This window comes from Protopterus annectens, chromosome 4.part0, assembly GCF_019279795.1.
Source record: "Protopterus annectens isolate FY-2018-M chromosome 4.part0, PAN1.0, whole genome shotgun sequence".
In the NCBI taxonomy this organism is placed as follows: Eukaryota; Metazoa; Chordata; order Ceratodontiformes; family Protopteridae; genus Protopterus; species Protopterus annectens.
This window is the reverse complement of record NC_056733.1, coordinates 1,035,051,117-1,035,076,965: the sequence shown is the minus strand read 5'-3', so window position 1 is coordinate 1,035,076,965 and position 25,849 is coordinate 1,035,051,117. Positions and strand designations below refer to the sequence as shown.

At 41.5% G+C, this 25,849-nt stretch overlaps 1 protein-coding gene across 2 annotated transcripts in view; it reads left to right on the top strand.

Annotated features, from left to right (window-relative positions):
• Positions 1–25,849, top strand: part of LOC122799721 (protein bicaudal C homolog 1-like) — a 1,306,264-nt gene that overhangs the window by 121,962 nt on the left and 1,158,453 nt on the right. For both annotated transcript variants that reach the window (XM_044068975.1, XM_044068974.1), the window contains exon 2: positions 20,788–20,834. In XM_044068975.1, the coding sequence (XP_043924910.1) occupies positions 20,788–20,834 (47 nt within the window). The remainder of the gene's footprint in view (positions 1–20,787; positions 20,835–25,849) is intronic.

Here is a 25,849-nt window from a genome sequence, read left to right as displayed (position 1 = left end):
GTATTGCCCCCAGTCCCCTCTGTTCTTTCTGCTCTGCTTTCTTTGACTACTCTGAATTATTCCAGTATTCCCCCAACCTGCCCTTGCTTTACCTCATTACTGCCACCTTGGTCATTCTACTTGTGACCATCAGGAATTTCCTGTATAACTGTTGCTTGGTGATGTTCTGGTTCCTGTATAACTGTTGCTTGGTGATGTTCTGGTTCCTGTCTAACTCTTGCTTAGTGATGTTCTGGTTCCTGTATAACTCTTGCTTGGTGATGTTCTGGTTCCTGTATAACTCCTGCTTGGTGATGTTCTGGTTCCTGTATAACTCCTGCTTGGTGATGTTCTGGTTCCTGTATAACTCTTGCTTGGTGATGTTCTGGTTCCTGTCTAACTCTTGCTTAGTGATATTCTGGTTCCTGTATAACTCCTGCTTGGTGATGTTCTGGTTCCTGTCTAACTCTTGCTTGGTGATGTTCTGGTTCCTGTCTAACTCTTGCTTGGTGATGTTCTGGTTCCTGTCTAACTCTTGCTTGGTGATGTTCTGGTTCCTGTCTAACTCTTGCTTGGTGAGGTTCTGGTTCCTGTATAACTCCTGTTTGGTGATGTTCTGGTTCCTGTCTAACTCCTGCTTGGTGATGTTCTGGTTCCTGTCTAACTCTTGCTTAGTGATGTTCTTGTTCCTGTCTAACTCTTGCTTAGTGATGTTCTGGTTTCTGTATAACTCCTGCTTGGTGATGTTCTGGTTCCTGTATAACTCTTGCTTGATGATGTTCTGGTTCCTGTTTAACTCTTGCTTGATGTTCTGGTTCCTGTATAACTCTTGCTTGGTGATGTTCTGGTTCCTGTCTAACTCTTGCTTGGTGATGTTCTGGTTCCTGTCTAACTCTTGCTTGGTGATGTTCTGGTTCCTGTCTAACTCCTGCTTGGTGATGTTCTGGTTCCTGTATAACTGTTGCTTGGTGATGTTCTGGTTCCTGTCTAACTCTTGCTTGGTGATGTTCTGGTTCCTGTCTAACTCTTGCTTGGTGATGTTCTGGTTCCTGTCTAACTCTTGCTTGGTGATGTTCTGGTTCCTGTCTAACTCTTGCTTGGTGATGTTCTGGTTCCTGTCTAACTCTTGCTTGGTGATGTTCTGGTTCCTGTCTAACTCCTGCTTGGTGATGTTCTGGTTCCTGTCTAACTCTTGCTTGGTGATGTTCTGGTTCCTGTCTAACTCTTGCTTGATGTTCTGGTTCCTGTCTAACTCTTGCTTGGTGATGTTCTGGTTCCTGTCTAACTCTTGCTTGGTGATGTTCTGGTTCCTGTCTAACTCTTGCTTGGTGATGTTCTGGTTCCTGTCTAACTCTTGCTTGGTGATGTTCTTGTTCCTGTCTAACTCCTGCTTGGTGATGTTCTGGTTCCTGTATAACTGTTGCTTGGTGATGTTCTGGTTCCTGTATAACTCTTGCTTGGTGATGTTCTGGTTCCTGTCTAACTCTTGCTTGGTGATGTTCTGGTTCCTGTATAACTGTTGCTTGGTGATGTTCTGGTTCCTGTATAACTGTTGATTGGTGATGTTCTGGTTCCTGTCTAACTCTTGCTTGGTGATGTTCTGGTTCCTGTCTAACTCTTGCTTGGTGATGTTCTGGTTCCTGTATAACTGTTGCTTGGTGATGTTCTGGTTCCTGTCTAACTCTTGCTTGGTGATGTTCTGGTTCCTGTATAACTGTTGCTTGGTGATGTTCTGGTTCCTGTATAACTGTTACTTGGTGATGTTCTGGTTCCTGTATAACTGCTGCTTGGTGATGTTCTGTTTCCTGTCTAACTCTTGCTTAGTGATGTTCTGGTTCCTGTATAACTCTTGCTTGGTGATGTTCTGGTTCCTGTATAACTCCTGCTTGGTGATGTTCTGGTTCCTGTATAACTCCTGCTTGGTGATGTTCTGGTTCCTGTATAACTCTTGCTTGGTGATGTTCTGGTTCCTGTCTAACTCTTGCTTAGTGATGTTCTGGTTCCTGTACAACTCCTGCTTGGTGATGTTCTGGTTCCTGTCTAACTCTTGCTTGGTGATGTTCTGGTTCTTGTCTAACTCTTGCTTGATGTTCTGGTTCCTGTCTAACTCTTGCTTGGTGATGTTCTGGTTCCTGTCTAACTCTTGCTTGGTGATGTTCTGGTTCCTGTATAACTCCTGCTTGGTGATGTTCTGGTTCCTGTCTAACTCTTGCTTAGTGATGTTCTTGTTCCTGTCTAACTCTTGCTTAGTGATGTTCTGGTTCCTGTATAACTCCTGCTTGGTGATGTTCTGGTTCCTGTCTAACTCTTGCTTGGTGATGTTCTGGTTCCTGTCTAACTCTTGCTTGGTGATGTTCTGGTTCCTGTATAACTCCTGCTTGGTGATGTTCTGGTTCCTGTCTAACTCTTGCTTAGTGATGTTCTCTTTGCTATTCCAGTTTTTGTTACAATATTTTCTTAGGTTGCATAGCATCACTCTTTTTGATTTCCATCCATTCATTCCATTCCCTGTCTTCATTCCTGTCCACATCCATTCCCTACATGCAGTTTTCACATGTGTTACATTGTCTCTGAACATCCATCCACAGCCCCTTTTCCCATTTTTGCACACAGGTGTCAGGGTTTCATTTCATATCCTTCCATAATTCTCATGCCTGGTCCTTGGTATTCCTTGAACATGTGCTTTGTTCCAGTCTTTTCTATTCCACATTTTCAGCATGTCGTTGCCTCATTTCTGTCATCTTTTGCCAATCTCATCAGTGTCACAAACCACCTATAAAGGATCCTGAAGTGCTGGTTCCCAGTTCATTGGATTTGTTTTGATTATTCCATTACATTTAATACTTTTTCCAGATTTGTTTAGACATTTCCATCCCCCTCCTCTTCCCACTCCTTTCTTAGATTCCTTAGTACCACTCTGAATTCCCATTTACTTAGACTTTCATATGTTTTCCTTCATCTCCCCTGTTTTACCTCATCCCATTTTTCCTGTGAAGAATTTATTATTTTTCTATCCTTCCTATTTGCTTGTAGTCTCTCTTTTTCTTGATTGCATCATATATTTCTAAAGATTGCTTAGCTCTACTATTCCTCCCTCAGTCCCTCAGTAATCCGAATCTTTCTGTAACTTCCTGTATTAAGCTTATTTACTTTTTTTTGTCTGTCATCTATTTTTTTACAAGGTAATTTGTCTCTTTTATCCCAAATACCTTCCATCTTTTTGCTTATTTTCTCCCTATTTTTTACCCCAGCCTTTTTCACACCCATAGCCCAAGGATGTCCGCTAACCTCCATTCCATGGCCCCCCATTCTTATCACTTTGTATTGTGCCCCTCCATTTCCTTCTACCAGCATACCCATCTTCTTTGGATTTGTTCATCGCCTCTTTTTTTTATGATCTATGTGTTTGATTATGTCAGATGCCTGAGTGTATACAGGAAAGTGTGGTATCGGATGCCTGCATGTATACAGGAGAGTGTGGCATCGGATGCCTGCATGTATACAGGAGAGTGTGGCATCGGATGTCTGCGTGTATACAGGAGAGTCTGGCATCGGATGCCTGCGTGTATACAGGAGAGTGTGGCATCGGATGCCTGTGTGTATACAGGAGAGTGTGGCATCGCATGCCTGTGTGTATACAGGAGAGTGCGGCATCGGATGCCTGCGTGTATACAGGAGAGTGTGGCATCGGATGCCTGCGTGTATACAAGAGAGTGTGGCATCGGATGCCTGCGTGTATAGAGGAAAGTGTGGCATCGGATGCCTGCGTGTATACAGGAGAGTGTGGCATCGGATGCCTGCGTGTATACAGGAGAGTGTGGCATCGGATGCCTGTGTGTATACAGGAGAGTGTGGCATTGGATGCCTGCATGTATACAGGAGAGTGTGGCATCGGATGCCTGCGTGTATACAGGAGAGTGCGGCATCGGATGCCTGCGTGTATACAGGAGAGTGTGGCATGCCTCATCCCCTTCATTCTTAAAGATTCTCATTGTATTCTTTGTTTCTTTTTCTCTTTCCCAGCCACTTCTCCAGCATGTCTTGTATTTCTAAGAGTTACTTTGTTTGTGTCCACAGGACTGCATCTGACTGCACTTAATAACAGAAGACTTAAAATGTACTTAATTTAGTTTATCCTCCCAAACAGAATGTATGTGTATTTGTCTCCCTAGTTAGGATTTTGTTGATCTTTGACCTGAGGTTCTGTTTGATTGTCTGTATGCATGGTTTCTTCCATGGCATTTCATACTATCAACCCAAGGTACTTCTTCTATTCTTTACACTTCCTTTGAACATTCTAACTGGCACTGTTTTTTTTTTCTTTTTTTTTTTTTGCATTTTAATTGTTATCATTCTTCAAATGTGTCACATATTTGTGTTAACTTTTTAGAGTTTCACTTATAAATGTATGGTGAGAACTGATATTTTTCCATGATGGCTTCTCCATTGTTCCCAGTTCTTTTTTAACAGTATTAGTTCTTCTATTCTTCTTTCAGATTTTCCCAGTTAGGGGTCACCACAGTGGATCATCTGTCCGCTCATGATTGGAAATGGAGTTTTATGGTATTGAGTTGCCAGCCCAGCGCCCAACCTTCCACAGAAGGCACACAGACATGCACACCTAGGGCCAATTTAGAGTGTCCAATCCACCTACTGCATGTCTTTGGGATGTGGGAGGAAACCGGAGCACCAAGAGAAAACCCATGCGAACACAGGGAGGACATGCAGACTCCACAGAGAAGGAACCCCATCCAAGAATCGAACCAGAGAACCTCTTGCTGTGAGGGGGCAATGCTAACCACTGCACCACCATGGCCGCCCCTATTAGTTCTTTTATTACATGTATGAAAAGCTCTAGTAATAGTTGATGTCCTTGTATGACCCACCTTTTTACATTTTTGCCTGCCTAAACAGGCCTCCATTTATCACTGCGGCTAGTGCTGGGCTTTTGTATATTGCTTTTACTCAGGCTGTGAATTTCTCCTCATCCCTGTTTTCTGCAAGACCTCCCAGATGAATTTCCATCTCACTGAGTCAAAAGCTTTTATAGATTCATAGATGTTTACTAGGCTAATGACCACTAGGGCCTTTTTAAGCCAAGCCATGCATCCCAAATCTCTGCCAAGTTCTGGTACCCTTGATAAGTGTAAGTAGGGGCCTGGGAGATTAAATATTTACAAGCAGGGGCCTGATAGATGAAACATTTACAAGCAGGGGCCTGGGACATGAAACATTTACAAGCAGGGGCCTGGGAGATGAAACATTTACAAGCAGTGGCCTGGGACATGAAACATTTACAAGCAGGGGCCTGGGACATGAAACATTTACAAGTAGGGGCCTGGGAGATGAAACATTTACAAGCAGGGGCCTGGGACATGAAACATTTACAAACAGGGGCCAGGGAGATTAAACATTTACTAGCAGGGGCCTGGGACATGAAACATTTACAAGCAGGGACCTGGGACATGAAACATTTACAAGCAGGGGCCTGGGAGATGAAACATTTACAAGCAGGGGCCTGGGACATGAAACATTTACAAGCAGGGGCCTGGGACATGAAACATTTACAAGCAGGGGCCTGGGAGATGAAACATTTACAAGCAGGGGCCTGGGACATGAAACATTTACAAACAGGGGCCAGGGAGATTAAACATTTACAAGCAGGGGCCTGGGACATGAAACATTTACAAGCAGGGGCCTGGGAGATTAAACATTTACAAGCAGGGGCCTGGGACATGAAACATTTACAAGCAGGGGCCTGGGACATGAAACATTTACAAACAGGGGCCAGGGAGATTAAGCATTTACAAGCAGGGGCCTGGGACATGAAACATTTACAAGCAGGGGCCAGGGAGATTAAATATTTACAAGCAGGGGCCTGGGAGATGAAACATTTACAAGCAGGGGCCAGGGAGATTAAACATTTACAAGCAGGGGCCTGGGAGATGAAACATTTACAAGCAGGGGCCTGGGAGATGAAACATTTACAAGCAGGGGCCTGGGAGATGAAACATTTACAAGCAGGGGCCTGGGAGATGAAACATTTACAAGCAGGGGCCTGGGACATGAAACATTTACAAGCAGGAGCCTGGGAGATGAAACAATTACAAGCAGGGGCCTGGGACATGAAACATTTACAAGCAGGGGCCTGGGAGATGAAACATTTACAAGCAGGGGCCTGGGACATGAAACATTTACAAGCAGGGGCCTGGGACATGAAACATTTACAAGCAGGGGCCTGGGAGATGAAACATTTACAAGCAGGGGCCTGGGACATGAAACATTTACAAGCAGGGGCCTGGGACATGAAACATTTACATGCAGGGGCCTGGGACATGAAACATTTACAAGCAGGGGCCTGGGACATGAAACATTTACAAGCAGGGGCCTGATAGATGAAACATTTACAAGCAGGGGCCTGGGAGATGAAACATTTACAAGCAGGGGCCTGGGACATGAAACATTTACAAGCAGGGGCCTGGGACATGAAACATTTACAAGCAGGGGCCTGGGACATGAAACATTTACAAGCAGGGGCCTGGGACATGAAACATTTACAAGCAGGGGCCTGGGACATGAAACATTTACATGCAGGGGCCTGGGACATGAAACATTTACAAGCAGGGGCCTGGGACATGAAACATTTACAAGCAGGGGCCTGGGACATGAAACATTTACATGCAGGGGCCTGGGACATGAAACATTTACAAGCAGGGGCCTGATAGATGAAACATTTACAAGCAGGGGCCTGGGACATGAAACATTTACAAGCAGGGGCATGGGACATGAAACATTTACAAGCAGGGGCCTGGGACATGAAACATTTTTGAAGGTCAAAAAATACTATCTGTTCTCCTTCTTCCCTTTGATTTGTTTCTTCCTTTGTCTTGAAGTACGACGGTGTTTCCCAATTTTTTCTCTGCCTTCCTCCCACTCATGGACCCATTCTGCCCTTACTGCATTAAATGTGGGAGAATCTTGTCCAGCCTTCTAGTTAGCATCTTTGCTAGGAGTTTTTTGTCTGTGTTTAGTAATGATATAGGTCTTTCTTGTCCTCCCTTATGAAACATGACTAGCCTGGCTTTCTGTATGGTGTCAGACACTAGCCCGGTCTGGTTTATTCTCATGAATTCTTAGGTCAGTGTCGGCCATACTTTTCTTCCTCCTCTCCATTAATACAATTTGCCTGGGTACCTGCCCACTTGTCCTGATTATTTTTCACCCTTTTACTACCTCACTCAGCTCGTCTAGAGTGATCTTTGTGAGTAGCATTCCCTACTTTGTCTCCATGGGTGCCCCTCCCCATCTTCTTCCCATTCCCACTGAGCTTTCTTTCCTGATTGTTTGTCTTTGTCTAAGGCTTGATCGTATTCTGTGAAGGTCTGTCAGATTTTCGTCTCTTCTATCACTTCCTTTCCTGCTTTCTTTCGTTCGTTCGTTTCCGTTCCTATTTTCCTCTTTTCTTTCTATTTCTTAACCAGTTGTTTTCCCATGACTTCTCCTATACTGTACCAATAGACTTTCCAATAACATACCTCTTCTCTATTCTCACTTCTGATTTTTATCTCCTTCTATAACTTTATGGTCATTTCCTGACATACTCACTCCTCTGCCTCTTTCCCCCTTTTCACATCTCTTTCTTAATCTCCATCAAGTTATTTTCCAAACGATGTATTCCAGCTTTTTATTTTCTTCTCCTTTCTATTCAGTATGCATTCTTTTTCTTTTAATTCTGTTTTTATTCTGTATCACTAATTCTCCCATATTTCTTCTTTGTCCTTCTATTGTCCCATATAGCCTTTTCCACCTCACCACCTATTTCAGTTCTCTTTGTTTCTGTATTTTCCTTATGTGACTGGCACATCTCTGTCCAATTCCTCTTTGTCTTGACCTTGTCATATCTATGGAAATGAGTACCGGACCATGCTCTGATCTATCTTTATGTAGATATCCTTGACTTTGTCCGACAGGCTCTTTTGCTCTATCTCTTTTCTGCTCTACTTACCTGTGCTAAGTTTTTCCTTGTGAATGTGTATTCTTTTTTGTTCCCCATGTCTTTCCTTTCATTTCTGCAGCCATTTCCTTTTTCAGTGTTCTCCCTTAGATCTTTTTGCATGTTCCTGTTGTATTCCTTCCTTCCCAACATTTTGTCCTTACTTCATTGTAATGTGATGCTGAAGTCCCTCCCCCATTTTGATCTTTCCTCTATTCCCCATTAAATCCCACTTTTCAAAGAAGTTTGTGTAGAATCACTCATCAACATGCAAGCCATTGACACTGTATCTCATCCCATCCTTCTTAACAAACTCTTAGACCTAAACCTCTCTGCTTCTACTCTTGGCTGGTTCCAATCCTACCTTACTGGCAGAAACCAAGCTGTTAGATGGTAGCAGGCTTTCTCACCCTTCCTTGCTGTTCAAACAAGAGTATCCCAAGGCTCCATACTTGTACCATTCCTTTTCAACATTTTTACCAACAACCTACATTCATCCAGTAGTCTCTCATCTGTAATACAATACACAGATGACTCTACTATCTTATCTATCTCCAATACTATCTCTGAACTGCACACACTAACATGGAATTCCTTTATCTCTGTTGAAAGATGGCTCAGAAATAATCAAATGATCCTTACATCTAAGAAAACGCAGCTCCTTCCCTTCCTACCTCAGACACTCTCTCACCTTAAATCCAACTTTTCTCTTTCCTCCCTAGATGGCACCACTATCTCCCCTGCCTCACACACCAAATTCCTTGGGGTAATAATTGATGACCAACTAAAATTTTACTTGCACATACAACAGGCCATCAAAAAAAAACAACCAAAAACTTGGACTACTTTATAGGAACAAAACATTCCGGGTTCCTATCAGAAGAGCGAATGCTTAAAATAGTGAACGCTCTTCTGTTGAACTGTAAACACTGAAACTGCAAAATGTCAATGTGATGCCCTTGCCCTGGCCCAGCAATCAAGGAGCCTCAACCCTCATCACTAACGCCAGTGAGGGGCGTCTCATATAGGAGGAAAGGATAACAAATATACACAGTAAAGTGCAATTGTGTTATCCAATTGGTAGTATAGCCCAGGGCTAAAGCTATTGAAGTGTCTTTGTACAATTTTGCCAAAGGCATGCAAGTACTCTAAAGAGCTTAAATTATCTCTACAAAAACAGCCACAGTTGAAAGGGTTTAAAAATATTTAATAATAAATAGTCAAAACACAAGACAATACTTTTTACTACACAGTGCTAGTCAAGAGTTCAGAGATCACAGAGAAATGCTTAAAATAATTCAGTAGTACAGTTCTGACATCACAGAAAAACACAGTCTAATCTTTCTAGTTTCTAGCTATTTCTAAGAGAAAACACAAGTCTAAGATAAACTTACATATAGAGCAAGACAGTGCTGATGAGTTGGATGGTCAAGACAAAAATGCTTAATGCTCTCTGACTCTCTCTGTTTTTAAAATCACATTCCTGGTTCACATTACATCATTCTTCACACTTCCCTGGGTTCCCAGGCTAACAGAAACTACATTTACATTCTTCACCTCTGGGTAGAAACCAGAGCAATAAAGGGCATTTATGCATGCAAATTCTGGCCATTAACTCTGGCCTTAAAATAATAGGCAGGATGCCTCACTCTAGACTTACTGACTCCGAGTTTTAACATCAAAGAGTCACAACATGCTTTACTTGGTCAGTAGAGTGCACTGTTGTTACATTTTTTTTTAGTTCCATATGTAACATTATTTTTACCATTTAAGATAACAAGCCTGTGGTTTACATTAATATTTACAGATGACAGAATTATCTCCAGAACTCTATCTGGCTAGGCTGGCAGCCTTCACCTATCTTCACTCAATCTTCACAGTCAAAGGCACAAAACAGCGATTTTTTTCCCCCAGGGAAAAAATTGCTGAGCCATCCAAGGGACATTGCTGTTTTCTCCACTGTGGTGCGATCTCATTGTTGATATATTTAAGTTGGGTGGATGTGGGGGGCACAGGTGTGGGAGTTGAAGCCCCCCATTTTATTTTGTCTGTACATTTTTTCCCTGGGAAAAAAATTGCTGTCCCATGCTTTCGACATTTTGCCGTTTCGGGTTTTACAGTTCAACAGAAGAACATTTGCTGCTTTCAGTGTACACTCTTCTTATATAGACCCCAAAATTCCTCACTACTGTCACTAAATGCACTCTTTTGCAGGATTTCTCTTACCTAGTCTTCTAAACACTTTCCCCATCCTTAACAATATCCAAACTATGTCAATGCAGAAACTGGAACAAACATACAACAAAATAGCCAGATTTATTCTAAACCAACCGCTCTCTTCACATCACTGTCTCTTACTAAAGAAACTTCAGTGGCTGGAATTTCCACACCTTCTCCTACAATCGCAACTCCACACTACCTTTTCCATACTCAACAACCCCTCTGCCTGCCCTGCTCTCACCTCTCTTGTTACTCTCTACCCCCCCCCCAGGCCTCTCCGCAGTGCTGATCAGCATCTTCTCTCAATTTATAAACCCAAAAGGAATATTGGCAAACTACTTTACAAACACTGTGTCTCACTAAATTGAAACAAACTCCCTCTCCATATTAGATCCAACCTTTCCTTTCCCCTGATTTAAAAAGAAGCTTAAATCCCACCTATTAAACTTGAAATTATGCCATTGCCTTGACCACACATAATCTTAGTCTGTTCTACTGTATAACCTGTTGCATTTCCTAACTTTCTTTCTCTGTTAATAACTTCTGCTTAAATTGACTACCTAAACCCTCAACTCTACTACTGTAGCCTGACTATAGCCCCTTCCTTTCTCTCCCCCTCCCATTCTCCACAATATTTATCCCCCATCAATGTTTACCCATTGTCCTTCTTGTGAACAACAATTATCTTTTTTGTTCTTACTCTCATATGTAGTAAATTTTAGACCACTTCTATCAGTGCAACCTTAATGTTCATAATTTTTTTCTTTTGTTTTTCACTTTATAATTAATTTTGTATTTGCGTTGTTATTTTTAATAGTTTTTTGTCCTGTATGTTTATCTTTGCTTATGTTTGCTGGGGCTCTTCCCCCTTGGGTCTCCACTGAAAATGGGTTGCTTACTAGCAATGCAATGCAAATAGTTAATAACCTTTTCTGTTTTACAATTATTTTGTATTTTGATTGTTATTTAATATTTGTGTATTGTCACTTTATCTTTACTTATATTTGCTGGGGCTTTTCCCCTTGAGTCTCCACTGAAAATGAGGTTGTTTGCAAAGTCAGTTGGACTGACCTGGTTAACAAATGTGAAATAAATTAAATAAATAAATAAAACATCTCTGTCTGGAACATATTTATTTGTGATTTTCCAACTCTCTTCCTTTAGTCTCCCTTTCCAGATTATTGTCCTCCCTTTCCCACTTGTTTGGACCTCTTGCATGATGCATTGCAACTCTTTTCCTAACATTATGGCCACCCTGTCTTTCTTTCCCTTGCTTTATGGTCATCCTTACCTATAGGGAATTTTCTGATTAGTGTTTTCTCTCTAGCCTGTATCTTTGGCTTGGCTTCTTATGACAGCACCACATTCTCCCTTTGTCTTCCGGATCTTTCTTGTACTCTTCCCCCTTTAAATAACTCCTATGTTCTATGTTGTGATCCTTATTGTGTTTGCTTTAGCAGTTCGTGTTCCCCTTCTGTCTCCCTCTTCTCTACTGTATCAGCATTATTCCTCTCCCCCGTATATATCTACAGTATGCTGGACGCCTAGTCCCCTGGCATATGCCAATGCCAATCACCCTGTCCTAACCTTGTTGCCTATTCCCTTGGCATATGCCAATGCCAATCCCCCTGTCCTAACCTTGTTCAAAGAAACTAGAGAGATACCTGTCATTGTGGCTTGGTTCCAAGCAGTTGTCAGTATTCTCTGTTCTTTTTCAGTTTGATCCCCCTAAGACTTTCTTTTCCTGCCATAATTTTGCATTTCCCAAATAGACTTTCTTCGTAAAATTTACTTCACTTTCTTTTTCTTTTGCTTCCTGCCAATTTTTCTGTACTCGCCTTCCCTTTCTTCCTTTGTTTTGTATTTCAACTTGTACATGCATGTATATCCTGTTCTGATGCATCATACACAACACAGAACTGCTAATTTCAAAGTCTGTCTTGATTTTTGTCTCCCTACTCTCCTCTTAATGCTTTCTTTTTATACACATAAGTTGTATATAATATAAACTGTATCTGGTGTTCTTGGCTTTTTATGCAACATTTCATTAATACTTTCCTCCCCTTGGTATGTGTCTTTGGTTTTATTTCAAGTTGAACATATTAATGCATCTTGCTGCAGCCTGCACTTGTATCCCTCCTGGGCATTCTCCCAGTTGAAAAATATTTTGTATAGCATTTGATTACCTATGCTGATATAGATAGGAAAGACCTTTTGTATGTGAGTGGATGCTAGTCCAATTATTCTATTGTTTATTGTTTCTTTACTGGTAGTTTGAAATCAGTGAAAAGAAAAAGTAAATCATCAGAATACCTTTTTATTCCTTCATCCTGTTATCAAATTATCCCTGCAGTGGCTGCAAGCTGCCCTTTCTGCTTTCATTTGTGTCATTTGCTGTACCAAATCTGCCTTTTTTCTGTACTAGATCTTGAAGTCATCCTAGAAAATGTCTAAGTTTTGTATTCCTTTGACTGTCCAAAACTGTCAGGACCCATGTATGTGGTAAGTTGTATTTTCAGTTTGCAAAATTGCCAGAAGGTCCTGGTCCAGGGCAGATATGGAAGTGAAGGTATGAGAGGAACTGGGGAGGGGTGGCAATGGATACTCTGAAAATGGAAGATGATTTGTCACCATGAATAGAGACAATGTCTGTGAGATCAGAAAAGGTGTTAATATTTGAGGTAAGTTCAGTACAGAGTTGTGAGTTTCTCCAAAGCTTCCTTATATAATTAAAGAGGGACTTGCTGCTACCTGACATTCGTAGTTGGCCTTGCATTTCCTAATGGTAAACTTAAATGTCTTACATACCAGTTTCAAATCTTTTTAACTGGTGAAGTGGAGATCCTTTGTAGCCGGTCAGGAGCTTTTTCTTTTTTTGTGTTTGTTAATATGGGGTTTCCACCATAAGCTGTTGTGTGGGTATAGTTGAAGAGAGAATAAAATTAAGAAGAGAAGGCAGGTTTGTTGGAGAGTTATATCATTTGTGGGATTTGCAAGTTTATGTATGGATAGTTAAAGTTACCCATAAGAAACGTGTTTAGTATAACAATTAAGTTTTCCAACTGGTTATGGTATTATGCGTACTCTGAGGGGCTATAAAGGGGAATTATGTAGGTCACCGTGCTGAGTCATAAGAAATTAAGACTTGGTGGCCAAAATTCCAGACATACGTATATTAAGTCCGGGATTGCCATTTGTGAGAATATCCCCTTTTCCGTGAGGTATGGCAATCTTGGTGTTACTGGAGGACTTGCCTCATTTAAAAAAATAAGTTTAAAAGAGAAGAGCAGTGTTCAATATTCACTCCTCTCCTGTATTTTCAGAAGGTGACATTTACACAGAGTAAGGGTTTTGAATCCCAAAGCACAGTATTCCCCTTTAAGAGTGGCCATGGACATTCCAACAACCTGCTGCAATTATCTTTCAACAACTATAAAATGATGTTCTCTTTGGTGTCAGCAGGTAGTGCACAGGTATAGGGAATGTTGAGCTGATTAAGCATGTGTTCAAATCCAGTGTTGTGCATTTTTATTTCCATGTGTACAAACAGACACTGAGTAAATAGTAAGTATTTGGTTTTGAAATAAACCCTAAATGTATAGGAATTGATTCAGGCCACAAAGCAAGTTTTCAGGGAAAAGTTCACAGCAAGATGGTCAGATTTGACTTGGGAGAAAAAAAATGGGTAATGCAGTTAGGGAGATATATTACTTGAGGACAAAATGTCGAAGATTGAGACCTCTGTTAGGGAGGGAAACAGTTTGGACAGTTGCACTGGTATTCACAAAGTCTAGACTCTCTGGATATATTTGCTGGTGGTGCTATGCATTTATAAGTCACTGTTTAAAATATCAAGAACTGCATTGCTGAGTCATAAGACGTGGAGACCAAATGGCCAAAAAGCCAGATGTATATACACTAAGTACAGGATTGCCATTTGTCGTAATATCCCTTTTCTCTGAGGTTTGACACTCTTTGTGCTGCTGGAGGACTTGCCTCCTTTAAAAACAATTTAAAGTAGAAGAGCAGTGTTCAATATTCAATCCTCTCCTGTATTTCTAGTCTTTTTTCATTGTCTCAACAGGGAGATGATTGTACAACCAGCTGTAATAAAACCATTAATTTTACTGACTGCTCTCCAGACTTCAATCAGTTCCAGGGTTGTATCATGTAAGATTTGACAAGAAACAACAGGGTTGCGTAGAAATACAGATATTCCACATTTGGTAGATTTAGATACATAATAGGCATTCAACCCTGGAATAAAGGGGTGATATTGCTATGCTGGGACCAGGTTTTCACGATTACACAAATTCTGATGTATTTGAGGGTATGAAAGGCTTCAAGTTTGGACATTTTGTTCTTTAGGCTTCTAACATTCAGTAGTGCTACCTTGATATTTTTCATACTGGAGTTTATGTTGTCATGTCTATCAGGTGAATTCTGCCCAAAAAGTACTCTGAGCATAGCAAGAGGTTTAGAGTTTTAGCCACAATGCAGACAGGTGCAGGCCATACCTGGCAAAGCAGGAAGGTCTGTTGACCATTTCATTCCATGCAGACAGAAAAACGTGATATCAATTTACCAGTTATTTGTTGAAGTTAATTTAATCCTTGAATGCAAGCATCATTGTTGGTGAAGTTAGAATGTTGTTTATTGCCAGGGCCTTGTCTTTACTGGAGACATGAGTGGAGAAATTAGCAATGTCTTTCTATATTTCCTCTAGTGTAGAACACCTAAGATTAATTCACCCCACATGAGAAATTAAACTCAAGATCATAAGATTACAAAAATAGTTACTGAGAACCCTAACAACTTCAAGATGCCACCACACACAACTGCTGAGACCAGAAGATGTCCTATTCACTTGCTGCAGTATTCTTCACTTGGATGGATATCCTCCACCAGGAGGCAAGCCGACGTCGGCCAGTGTACAAAAGTCTTTACTACTGTTGGGTATGTGGTACATTGCACATAGACTGCAGTTGGACATAGACCATAAAAGAGATGTTCACATGTACCATCCTCAGAACTTTTCTGTCACCAGTCAGAACTCCATTCCGACTATTAGTCTGATCATTTCCAGTATTTGTGACTCAGCATTTTCAGATAAGTGCCCTGTTGGGAAATATTTTTTTCTCTTCTAATGTTTTGGTATGTCATCCAGAAAGGGCAAGTACCAGTGTGGAAGACAAATTTCCTCATAAGGACAACAATACCCAGTGTCTCTCTTTCTAGGCCCTAACCATGACCAGAAATCATGCATTATTTGTTAGTCCTTTGCTCCCAAGACCCTTAGAAGTAGGCTTTCATCTCTCACTATCTACCTTGAAAGCCAATGACTTAAACTATTAGCTAAGTGCATGGAAGGTACCTTGGGGTCTGACACCGAACCATTGAAGCACAAGGCCTACACCTTCCACTGCACCTCCGCAGTCTGACATATCTCCCATGGTATTTGTCAACCCAGAGGCACATCTGACTGCTGGCACAAAGTCACAAGCCGAACTCAGTTCTGAGGTCACCTTGACTTTGGCCATGAGCACGTCTCTGGAGGCAAAATAGATATCTGATTAGGACATCAAGGGGGAAACACAACTCAAATGCATTGAGAGCCCTAGGGGGTTAACATGCACTTCAGTGACTGAAGACATTGAGCCTGAAACCTTCAATTACAGGTTTTTGTCTGGTCCTCCGCTGTTGCATAAAATAGTGTCTCCTGCTTAAAAAAAAAAAAAGGCAAAGCACGTATCCACTGCTAAAGAAGCCCCTGCAGATTGGCAGACCTTCTCTCAGAGTCTATTTTAGGCTTTCATGGCACTCAAGCAGCCTTCAAATCAGCCTGCCCCTACTCCAGCCTCTCATCCTTCTCAGAAAAGGATCAGGGACAATGACACCTAATGAATTCTGTTTGGATGAAAAAGAATCCTTGCCTATTCCACACAAATTCCCCTCTCCTCAGGAATATGTCTCTCCTGAAGATGAGTCAGTGGGTGCAGAGGCCCCTGTGGAAGAAAATTCCTTTGGGGAAACCATCCTGAAAATGAGACTATACTTTAAGTGGATACTTCCCAAATTTCAGACTTCCAAAAAAAGTACTACCAACTTCTGCAGGTTGACCTTCCTAGCTCTTCTGCAGTACAACCAGTGCATCCACCCTTTTTAGATGCCTTTCATATTGCCTCCCAAACACCAGATTCTCAGGCTCCAGCCCCCAAGAAGCCATACTGCTTCTTCAAAGTTCCTGAGGACTGTAAATTCCTCTTTAGATGCCATGCTGCAGACCCAGCAGTCATTTCTGTTGCAACTGATAAACCTTCAAGAATGCTACCTTCCACCTCCCTACTTCCTTTGGACAACGAGAGTCGAACTCTTGAAAGACTAGGGGAAAAAGGCCTAAACTTCAGCCACTTTGGCTTTCAGGGTAATCAGCTATTAGGCACACATACCAAAATACTCTAGAACTGCTGTCCCAAGCATCTTCTGCTATTTCAGACCTTCCCGACTCTAAGGGTAAAAACCTGGCCGTCTCTTTTAGGAGCTTCTTCCCAACTGGAAAGGCATTCCTTCAAATGTAGCTGTGATGCTGCTAAAGCTTGTGCTAGGGCAGCTGCAACCAGGTCAGTCCTCAGAAGATTCTCCTGGACTAGATCTCATTCACTACAGGACGACTTTAAATCCAAATTAATGGATGCCCCACTGGACAATGCAGCCTTGTTCGGTCCAGCTGCAGCTTCTGTGTTTGAATCCCTGCAGGAAATGTCTAAAGAAGTTAAGGAGTTGAAACATATTGTAGTCTGTTCTGTGCCTAGGTTCCATAGGAACTTCCCTTCCAAGTCTGTCTTTGTTCACAGCTACAATTGGGTTATCTCCATAATCAAAAAAGAATACTTTATGGTTTGGCATTCCACCCCCACCTTTCAGGATATTCCCTAACCTCCCTGAGACCAACTACACCTCTTTCCAGAGCTCCTGCTAGAGTTGTGGCAACAAGACTGCATTCAAAAGGTTCCCTGTACCTCCAAAGGGAAAGGACTTTATTCAAGAATGTTCTTAGTGTGCAGAAAGGATGGTCCCTGGAGGCCAATCCTGGACTTATCTCATGTCAATACATTCTTAAAGGTTCCCTCCTTTGGAATGTTAATGCTCCAAACCCTTTTCCCTCTATTGCTCCCACAGGCATTCATGGCCTCCCTAGACATAAAATATGCTTACCTCCATATCCCGGTTCACCCCAGGTACAGATAATATTTAAGTTTTTCTGTGTGCAACTGGCATTTTCAAATCTCTGCATTGCCTTTAGCCTCTCTACAGCCCCAAGAGTTCTCACAAAATGTCTGACTGCAGTAATTGCTCACTGCAGGCTCCTATGTATCCAGATTTTTCCATACCTGGATGACCTGCTCTTACAGGCTCCAACCCCACTCTCTCTTTTAAGGAACCTTCAAATTACGATTTCTCCCCTGGGAAAATTGGGACTCACAATCATCTTCAGAAAATCAGTCCTCATCCCATCTCAAGACCACATTTTCCTGGGATGTTGAATCTAGACAGACATAATGAAAGTGGCTTTGCCACCCCAAAAGGTACAGCACCTGTGGTCCTTCTTTCAGTCTCTTCTTCCCTTAAACCACATCATGGACAGGGAGTTCCTCAGGGTGCAAGGATTTATAGCCTCAGCCATTCCCATGGTAGCCCTGGCAAGACTCCACATGAGGAAATTTCAGTGGTAACTCAGATCTGTGTGGAACCAACACTCCCATCCTCTAGAGTACCACATTCCCCTCATCCCATGCCTGAAAAGGGAACTACTCTGTGGATTGAACAGGTCAACCTAAACCCAGGGCTATCTCTACATCCTCCCAACCCAGTCCAAGAACTGTACACAGATGCATCAGACATGGGTGGGGGGGCATGGCCCTGGGCAAATTTACAGTTCAGGGAAGGTGGTCTCCCTCACAGGAAAAGGAACACATCAACATAAGGGAAATGCAAGCATTGCTTCTAGCCTTACAACATTTCAGTCTCTCCTTTGCCCAGGACCTCTCAAACTGTTCACCAACAACATGACTGTACTCTGGTATGTAAACAAGCAGGGGGAGCTAAATACTGCCTCCTTTGCAGGCTGGCTACTCTAGTATGGGAATTACTTGCTCAATACAACATGACAATTCAGGCAGCGTACATTCCTTCCAACAGGAATCTTGTAGCAGACTCACTGAGCAGGCCCTGGACCCAATGTTTCACAGGGATGTGTTCCTAGACATAGTCCACCAATGGGGTACTCCACACATAGATTTATATGCCCCCCTCCCCCGCCCCCACTAAACAGACAACTTCCAAAGTTTTGCGCCAGAGTCCCAAGTCTTCTGGTTTGGAAAGTAGATGCCCACTCCTTCTCATGGAATGGGATGTTTCTGTATGCATTCCCTCCCCTTCCTTGAATCCCAAAGGTCCTGCTCATAAACAGGACCAACCAAAAATCTTGCTGGTGACTTCCTTTTGGCCAAGATAGCACTGGTTCCCCCTTTTCCTGCATCTATCCAAGGGCCATCACCACAAGTTACCCCACAGAGTGGAACTTCTCACAAGAACAAGGGATCCCTGATTCATCCACACATGTCAACACTAGTCTGCAACTGACCCTGTGGGTGATAGGAGTCTAATTTCTTTCAGGCATCTATTCTCTGAGAGTGTGCTCAGGGTTTTGCAGGAGGCCAGAGAACCCAATACTAGGAAATCTTACATTTCCAAGTGGAAAAGATTTTCACTATGGTATCTTTCTAAGAACCAAGATCCATTGACAGTGGTTCTGTCCTACTTGTGTGAATGGATCTCCGCTGGCCTGGCTTATTTGTCAGTTAAAGCCCACATGTCAGCTATTTCTGCTTGTCTGCCTTTCTCTCCCCCTCTAGCATCCAGGTTTGAGGTGAAGCATTTCCTTAAAGGTGGTCTCCACATTAGGCATCCCAGGAAACCTATCCCTCCTTCTTGGGACCTTAATTTTGTTCTAGAGAAATTGACACTTTCCCATTTTGAACCCATTCCTTCAGCCACTCTTAAGCATTGCTCTTGGAAAATGGTTTTGCTAGTCGCCCTGACTTCAGCTAGAAGGGTGTCAGAGCTTCAAGCCCTCATGGCTGTTGCCCCCTTCTTGGTCTTCCATAAGGACAGGGTATCCTTGAAAACTAACTCCTCCTTTATGCCCAAAGTGGTTAATGAGCTATCCCTTAACCAAACCATTCAGCTGCCCACCTTCTTTCCTTCTCCACAAAGCTACAGTGAGAAGATCCTGCACTCCTTAGATATTTATGGACAACTGAGATGTCACCTAGAGAAGACTAAAACTATCAGGAAATCTGATCAACTTTTCATTAATTTTCATCCCAGGGCTCTGGGTCCACCTGCATCCAAGCAGACTATTTCTTCTTGGATATCTAAGACTATTTATTTTTGATACACACTGCATGGGAAGAACCTTCCCTCACCTGTGAAAGCCCATTTCAAAAGACATATAGCTTCATCCAAGGCATCCTTCAAGGGATTGGATAACACTGCCATCCTTGAAGCAGCCAGTTGGTCTACTATTCATACCTTTACCAAACAATACAAACTGGATGCTATTTCCATATCCAGAGCTGATTTTTACATGGCTTCATTGAGAACTCCTCTGCTCCTTCCTCCTCCCTTTCTTTTTGAGCTTTGGCACTCTCCCTCAAGTGAAGAATACTGCACCAAGTGAACCAAGTGAATACAAGGACATAGGAAAGCTGTGTAAAATCTTACCAGAACCATAGATGACCTTCTCTTCACTGCTGCAGAATTCTATCCCTCCCACCTTCCCCACTGGCCTCTTGCTTTCCATGGATGTTCTGGCATTCCTCCTGGGGCATTCAGTTCTGAGGATGGTACACGCATACATCCCTTTTATGGCCTATATCCAACTGCAGCCTGTGTGTGACATACCACATACCCAACGGTAGTAAAGACTTTTGTATACTGGCCGACGTCTGGTTGCCTCTTGGTGGAGGATATTCCTCAAGTGAAGAGTACTGCAGCACTGAAGAGAAGGACATTTATGGTTATGGTAAGATTTTACTGACTTTCCTTTAGGCCTGTAAATTAGACAGACATTCTGCCAAGGCCTCACTGACTGGTTCTGTATTTCTAAGGTGTCTGTTTTACTGTGCAGTTGTGTTGTACAGATACACTGTTATTATTAGTGTCCGGCTGTGATGATGGACCAGTATTGGAAGCTGCTGTTTGTGATATCATACCACATGACTTTACCTACTTCCTTCCCTGCAGCCATCTGTGCCTGCAATGTGTCCTGAGAAAGGCATGATGAAAATATTAAGCTTGGTTGCACACCAGTGCAACAGTGTTATGTTGCTGTCATACTGGGTATCTGTAAACGCTGTGCTAATTACTTTAATGGTAGCCAGACAAGGGCCTTTTAGGTGTGTGATGCTGCTGCCCAGTTAACAGATAATCAGCAGTAGAGAATTAAATGAAGTAGATGTTATGTCTTTAAAAAGAAGATGTTTTGAATGTTGTTAGTCATTTCTTTTTAATTTATTTTTCATTTTCTCTAGTGCCTGCTGATGGAAGTGGACAGAATGTTGAAGAATTCTTTCAGAAGGTATGAAGGGTTTAACAGCTTGCCAGTGTTGTTCATTTTTAATGTAGTTTGAAAAAATATAGATATTTAATACTAATTTTTTTATGGCTCAGTGATTACCTGCAACCAATAGTTTATTAATGCTACACAGATCATGCTTAATAATGCAGATATATAGGGTCTATATTATCATATCGCATGCTCAGAAGAGTGAATGAGAGATAGTCGACCCCATTTAAGAGAAAGCTAAAAACGTCGAAACTTCAGAACAACGATTATTTTCCAATGGAAAACAATCGCTGTTCTGAAAAAAAAAAAAAACTGTAAAACATTACTTAATGTGGGGGGCTTCACCCCCCCCCACCCCTGATGTGCCCACACACACCCTTACTTAAATATACCAACTCCGAGATCGCACTACAGTGCCAAAAAGGCAAAGTAGCGAAAGTGGCCAAATGAATTCTTTCCCAGGGAAAGAATTAGCTGAAAAGCCACTTTGCTGTTTTGCCTTTTTGCGCTTTACAGTTCGACAAAGACACATTTGACAACCTGCGTCTGCGACAGCGTAATAGGGAGTCAATATATATATATATATATATATATATATATATATATATATATACTGTATAAGTGGTCTGTTTCACTGGTTAGTCTAGTTTTATTTGACTTAATACTGAGGGCTCAAGTGGAGGATGCAGTACACCTCCGAGGTTGTGTCCCCTCCTGTCTGTGATTTTTCTGGACAGGATATTCAGCCAAGGTCTGGAGAGTATCCTTTCTGGGAATGTGTAGATTGCAGCTTTGTTATTTGCAGATGATGTTATCCTTCCAGATACAAGGCACTGTGATGTCCACTGTTCATAGGGGCAGTTCGTTGCTTGGTGTGAAGCAGAGGGAATGAAAATCAGAACTTCCAAATAGAGATTATGGTTTTGTCCTAGAAAAGATAGAAATACTCTTTGCAGGTGAGGGTGGCTGCTACCTCGGTGGAGGAGTTTAAGTATCATGGGGTATTTGTCTCAAGTGAGGATAGAGGGGGACAGAAGACTGAGCAGTGGATTGGAACAGTTGCAGGACTATTGCAGACAATGTAATGGAGTGAGGTGGACAAGAGCTAAGTTACGTAACAATGGTTTTAGCTTATAGTCAGTCTATGCCCCTATCCTCAGCTATAGCTATGAGTTTTGGTATTGCCCAAATAGATGACGTCACAGACACAAACAGCAGAGATGAAGTTCTTTGTAGGGAAGCTGGGATCCCTCTCCATATAGAACAAGAAGGTCAGCAGTACAGAAGGGTTTTGTAGTTCAGCCAGTCCACCTCCATACTGAGATGAGAAGGTTCAGGTGTTTTTTGTCCTGGGTGCTTACCATGGGATGTGTACCAAGTGCAGTCCACTGGGAGGAGGCCAAAGGGCAGATGGACGACAAGTTGGAGGGATTATATCTGTCAGTCTGTCCGAGAATGACTAGATAGTATTACTGGAAAGAGAAATGTCTGATCTACCCTGCTTCACTTAATGACATCATGACCTTCACCACCAGGAGTGCTTCAGAAAATGATGATGGTGGTGTGTTTAGTTTTACGAAATAAACATGCAGGACATGTTGAAGACACAAAGGCTATTACATCTGTTCATGTTACTTACTTTCTGGCTCACATCACAGATCCTGGCCTGTGTACTAGGTCTTCACCAATTTAGTTAGTTCTGCAGCAGTTTGGCAGTTTCCAGGCTTTTCTGTCTAACATATTGACATGGTAGCCATGCTATTTGCACTGAGATCCCATCCTTTGTCATTATGTTAACACTTGTCATTGTATACGTTATGGAAAAACTGCTTCTTAATAGTTCTCTCAAAGCCTTTCTCAAACGTCAGGGTATGCCTTTTCAGTTTTTGCTGTCAGTCTAAAGACAATATCCTCATTATCTGTCATGGTTAAGAAATAACAAGAATTATTTAGAGGGACTGACCAATGTTAGCGTATTGCAGAATACAGGGAATCGCACAAAACAAGAAGAGGAGCAACTGTGGAATTCTAAACAGAAAATAAGGGATTACCTGGATAATATGCATGAGTTTAGAAAAACTGCTGTTAAGCAACTATTTTTTGATAATAACTCTAGAGTAGAAAAACTGTTGGCACAGCGACTCAGGCAACAGACAGCAGAAAGGGCTGTCACCAAGATTAGGGAGTCTATAACAAGGAAGGTAACAAGAGATCCTATAGAGGTATTAGAAATATTTTGGAAAGTCTATGAAAGTCTGTATAAAGCAGAGAAATATGGAAATCAAGAAAAGATACAAATGGAAATGTTTATGAAATAATTAAATATGCCAAGGTTAGCGGTAGATGAGGGTCAATTGTTAACACTCAGGATAGGAGGAGATGAAATAAAAATGGTGAAGTATAACCAATCTACCACAAAGTCCATGGGAAGAGATGGTATTACTGTGGAAGTGTGGAAGCTAGGAGAGAAAAACTGATAAAAATCTGGAAGGTTTTGTTTAACAGTATTTTAAGAGGAGGAGACGCACCAATGTCCTGGAAGAAAACAGTGGTAACTGTAATACCTAAAGAGGGTAAAGATCCATCAGATCCAGCTTCATACAGGCCCAGTTCAATGTTGTTGTGTATTTCGGCTTTTCCCGGTTAGGGTTCGCCACAGCAGAACTCCAGTCTGCTAATGATTGGCAGTAGATTTTTACGTGCCGAGTTGCCGGCCCTGACGCACAACCTTCAATGAAGGTACGCCCATTCACACATGTCTACACACAGAAGACGCTCTAGCTGAGAATCGAACAGGACAACGTCTTACTGTGAGTACTAAATCATAATTATAGAGTGCTTATGTATATAATGGCTAAATGAATGGTAAAAGTGATGCCAAAATTGATAGATATGGATTCATTTGGTTTTCTGGAGGGGAGGCAAACATTTGATAACATTAGTAGAACATTGATGATCCAGTGGGAAGCAGAATATGAGAAATACCACTGTTGTTGGTGGGTCTTGATGCAGAGAAAGCATTTGACAGAGTAAGTTGGGACTTTAAGAGCAGGGCAATAGAAGCATTTTCATTTCCTGATGAAATTATAAGGTTGATTAGGAAGATATATGAGGGATCAGAGGCGACAAAGTGGGTGGGGTCCTCTCTGATAATCTCTGCTTGAGCAGAGGAACCAGGCAGGGGTGTCCTCTCTTCCCTTTGTTATTTGCATTATACTTTGAACCACTGACAAAGAAAATAAGTGACTCAGAAATTGAAGGATATAATTGGTATAGTAGTCAAGAACAGCTGGCTCTATTTGCAGATAACATTATTTTATACCTGCCAAAACCAGAAAGTAGCATTTACAGTGCTGTGGAAGATATTAAGACAGTTTCAAACTTTTTTGGGATACAAAATGAATGAAGCTAAAACAAAAGCAATAGCGGTAAATTATGAACCCACATACAAATTGGTTTAGAAATATCCGTACTTATGGGGACATGATAAAATGAAGTATTTAGGAGTATGGGTTAAAAAATGATGCTGGTGTGGCTGCTAAGGATATGTGGGAAGAAACCAAACAAAACATATACTAAAACTGAGAAAATGGAATATCTGTTATATGGATATCATTAGTAAGATACAAGAAGTTAAAATGTTTTTAGTTCCTTTAGTTTTATACACAGGTCAGGCACATTTTATCAATCAGAGAAGAAGTTGTGGATAGCAATTAATAAAGTGCTAAAGGATTTTATCTGGGAGGGGAAGATGGCAAGCGTCAAGTGGGATAAGCTGATTCTTCCAATAGAAGAAGGCAGACTGGGATTACCCAAGTTGAAGGAGTATTTCAGAGCTACACAGTTAAGGCTCCTACACATAGCACAAGCAGAAAACTATAATTCAAAGTGAAAAAAGATGGTGATAAAACAGGCGAAAGCTCAAGAAACAAGGAGAGACTGGGATTTTGGATGCATTCCTTTAAGGAGAACAACAATAATCATAAAGAATATTATATTCATAAAGTAGCAGAAAGTATTCTAAGAACTAAGCCAACACTGTAATGGAGAAAGGAGAGTCTGCTGATAGGGATGACTCATTTAGGGATACAGACAATAGGCATGAGGGGGTTGGGAATAGTGTATGTGTTTTTTTTTTCATTTTCATTAAAACTGTGTTTTCAAAGAAAACTGCTGGTATTTGATCCTTGGTGGTACCTGTGGATTCTATATATCGGAGAAAACCGGCAAAGGAACCACGGTATTAGGAGCAAATAACTAGAGAGGGAAATGTAACAAAGTAGGAAGACGTCAAGAACTTATCTGGACTGCAGGTTAGAGACTGCCTTCCCTATCAAGGTTTGATATCAGAGTATAGGCAAAGAGAAACAAATAAAGGACCCTAAATGAAAGACCAGCACTAGTAGAGTTTTTAGTAGAATTTAGAACAGAAGTTGCCATTAAGAAATAAATAATTAGCAGAGCATATAAAATATTGCATGATAACTATAAGAATCAATCAGATGAGGTTAGAAAGGATTGGGAAGAGAGACTGGATAAGCAATTCACAAAGAAACAATGGGGGATATATGTATGTCTCCCAAATATACAACAAAATTAGAGGATTTAGGATCTTTGCTTGGAAATGTTTACATAGTTATTTTTATACCCCAAGTAGACTCCAAAGAATTATTCCTCAGGTAGACAGCACATGTTGGAGGTGTGATGGGGAAGAAATAGGTAACTGAGAACATACTTTCTGGGAGTATAATGAGTTTGCAGACTTTAAAGATTCCCTGCAAATTGTTCTGTTTGGAGATGCTGGGTGAGCAAATTGGAATAACTAGGGAAATGATTATTTAAACTATGATACAGAATCAAAATCACCTAGACATAGTAAGGCCTTGCTGAGTCTAATTACGATGACTGCCAAAAAAGCAATTACTAGAAAATGGAAATCAAAGTCTAAACCAACCTTACTACAAGTAGTGAAGGTAGCAACAGAGATAAAACAATTGGAACTGGGATCTTTAGAAAAAAGTAGGAGC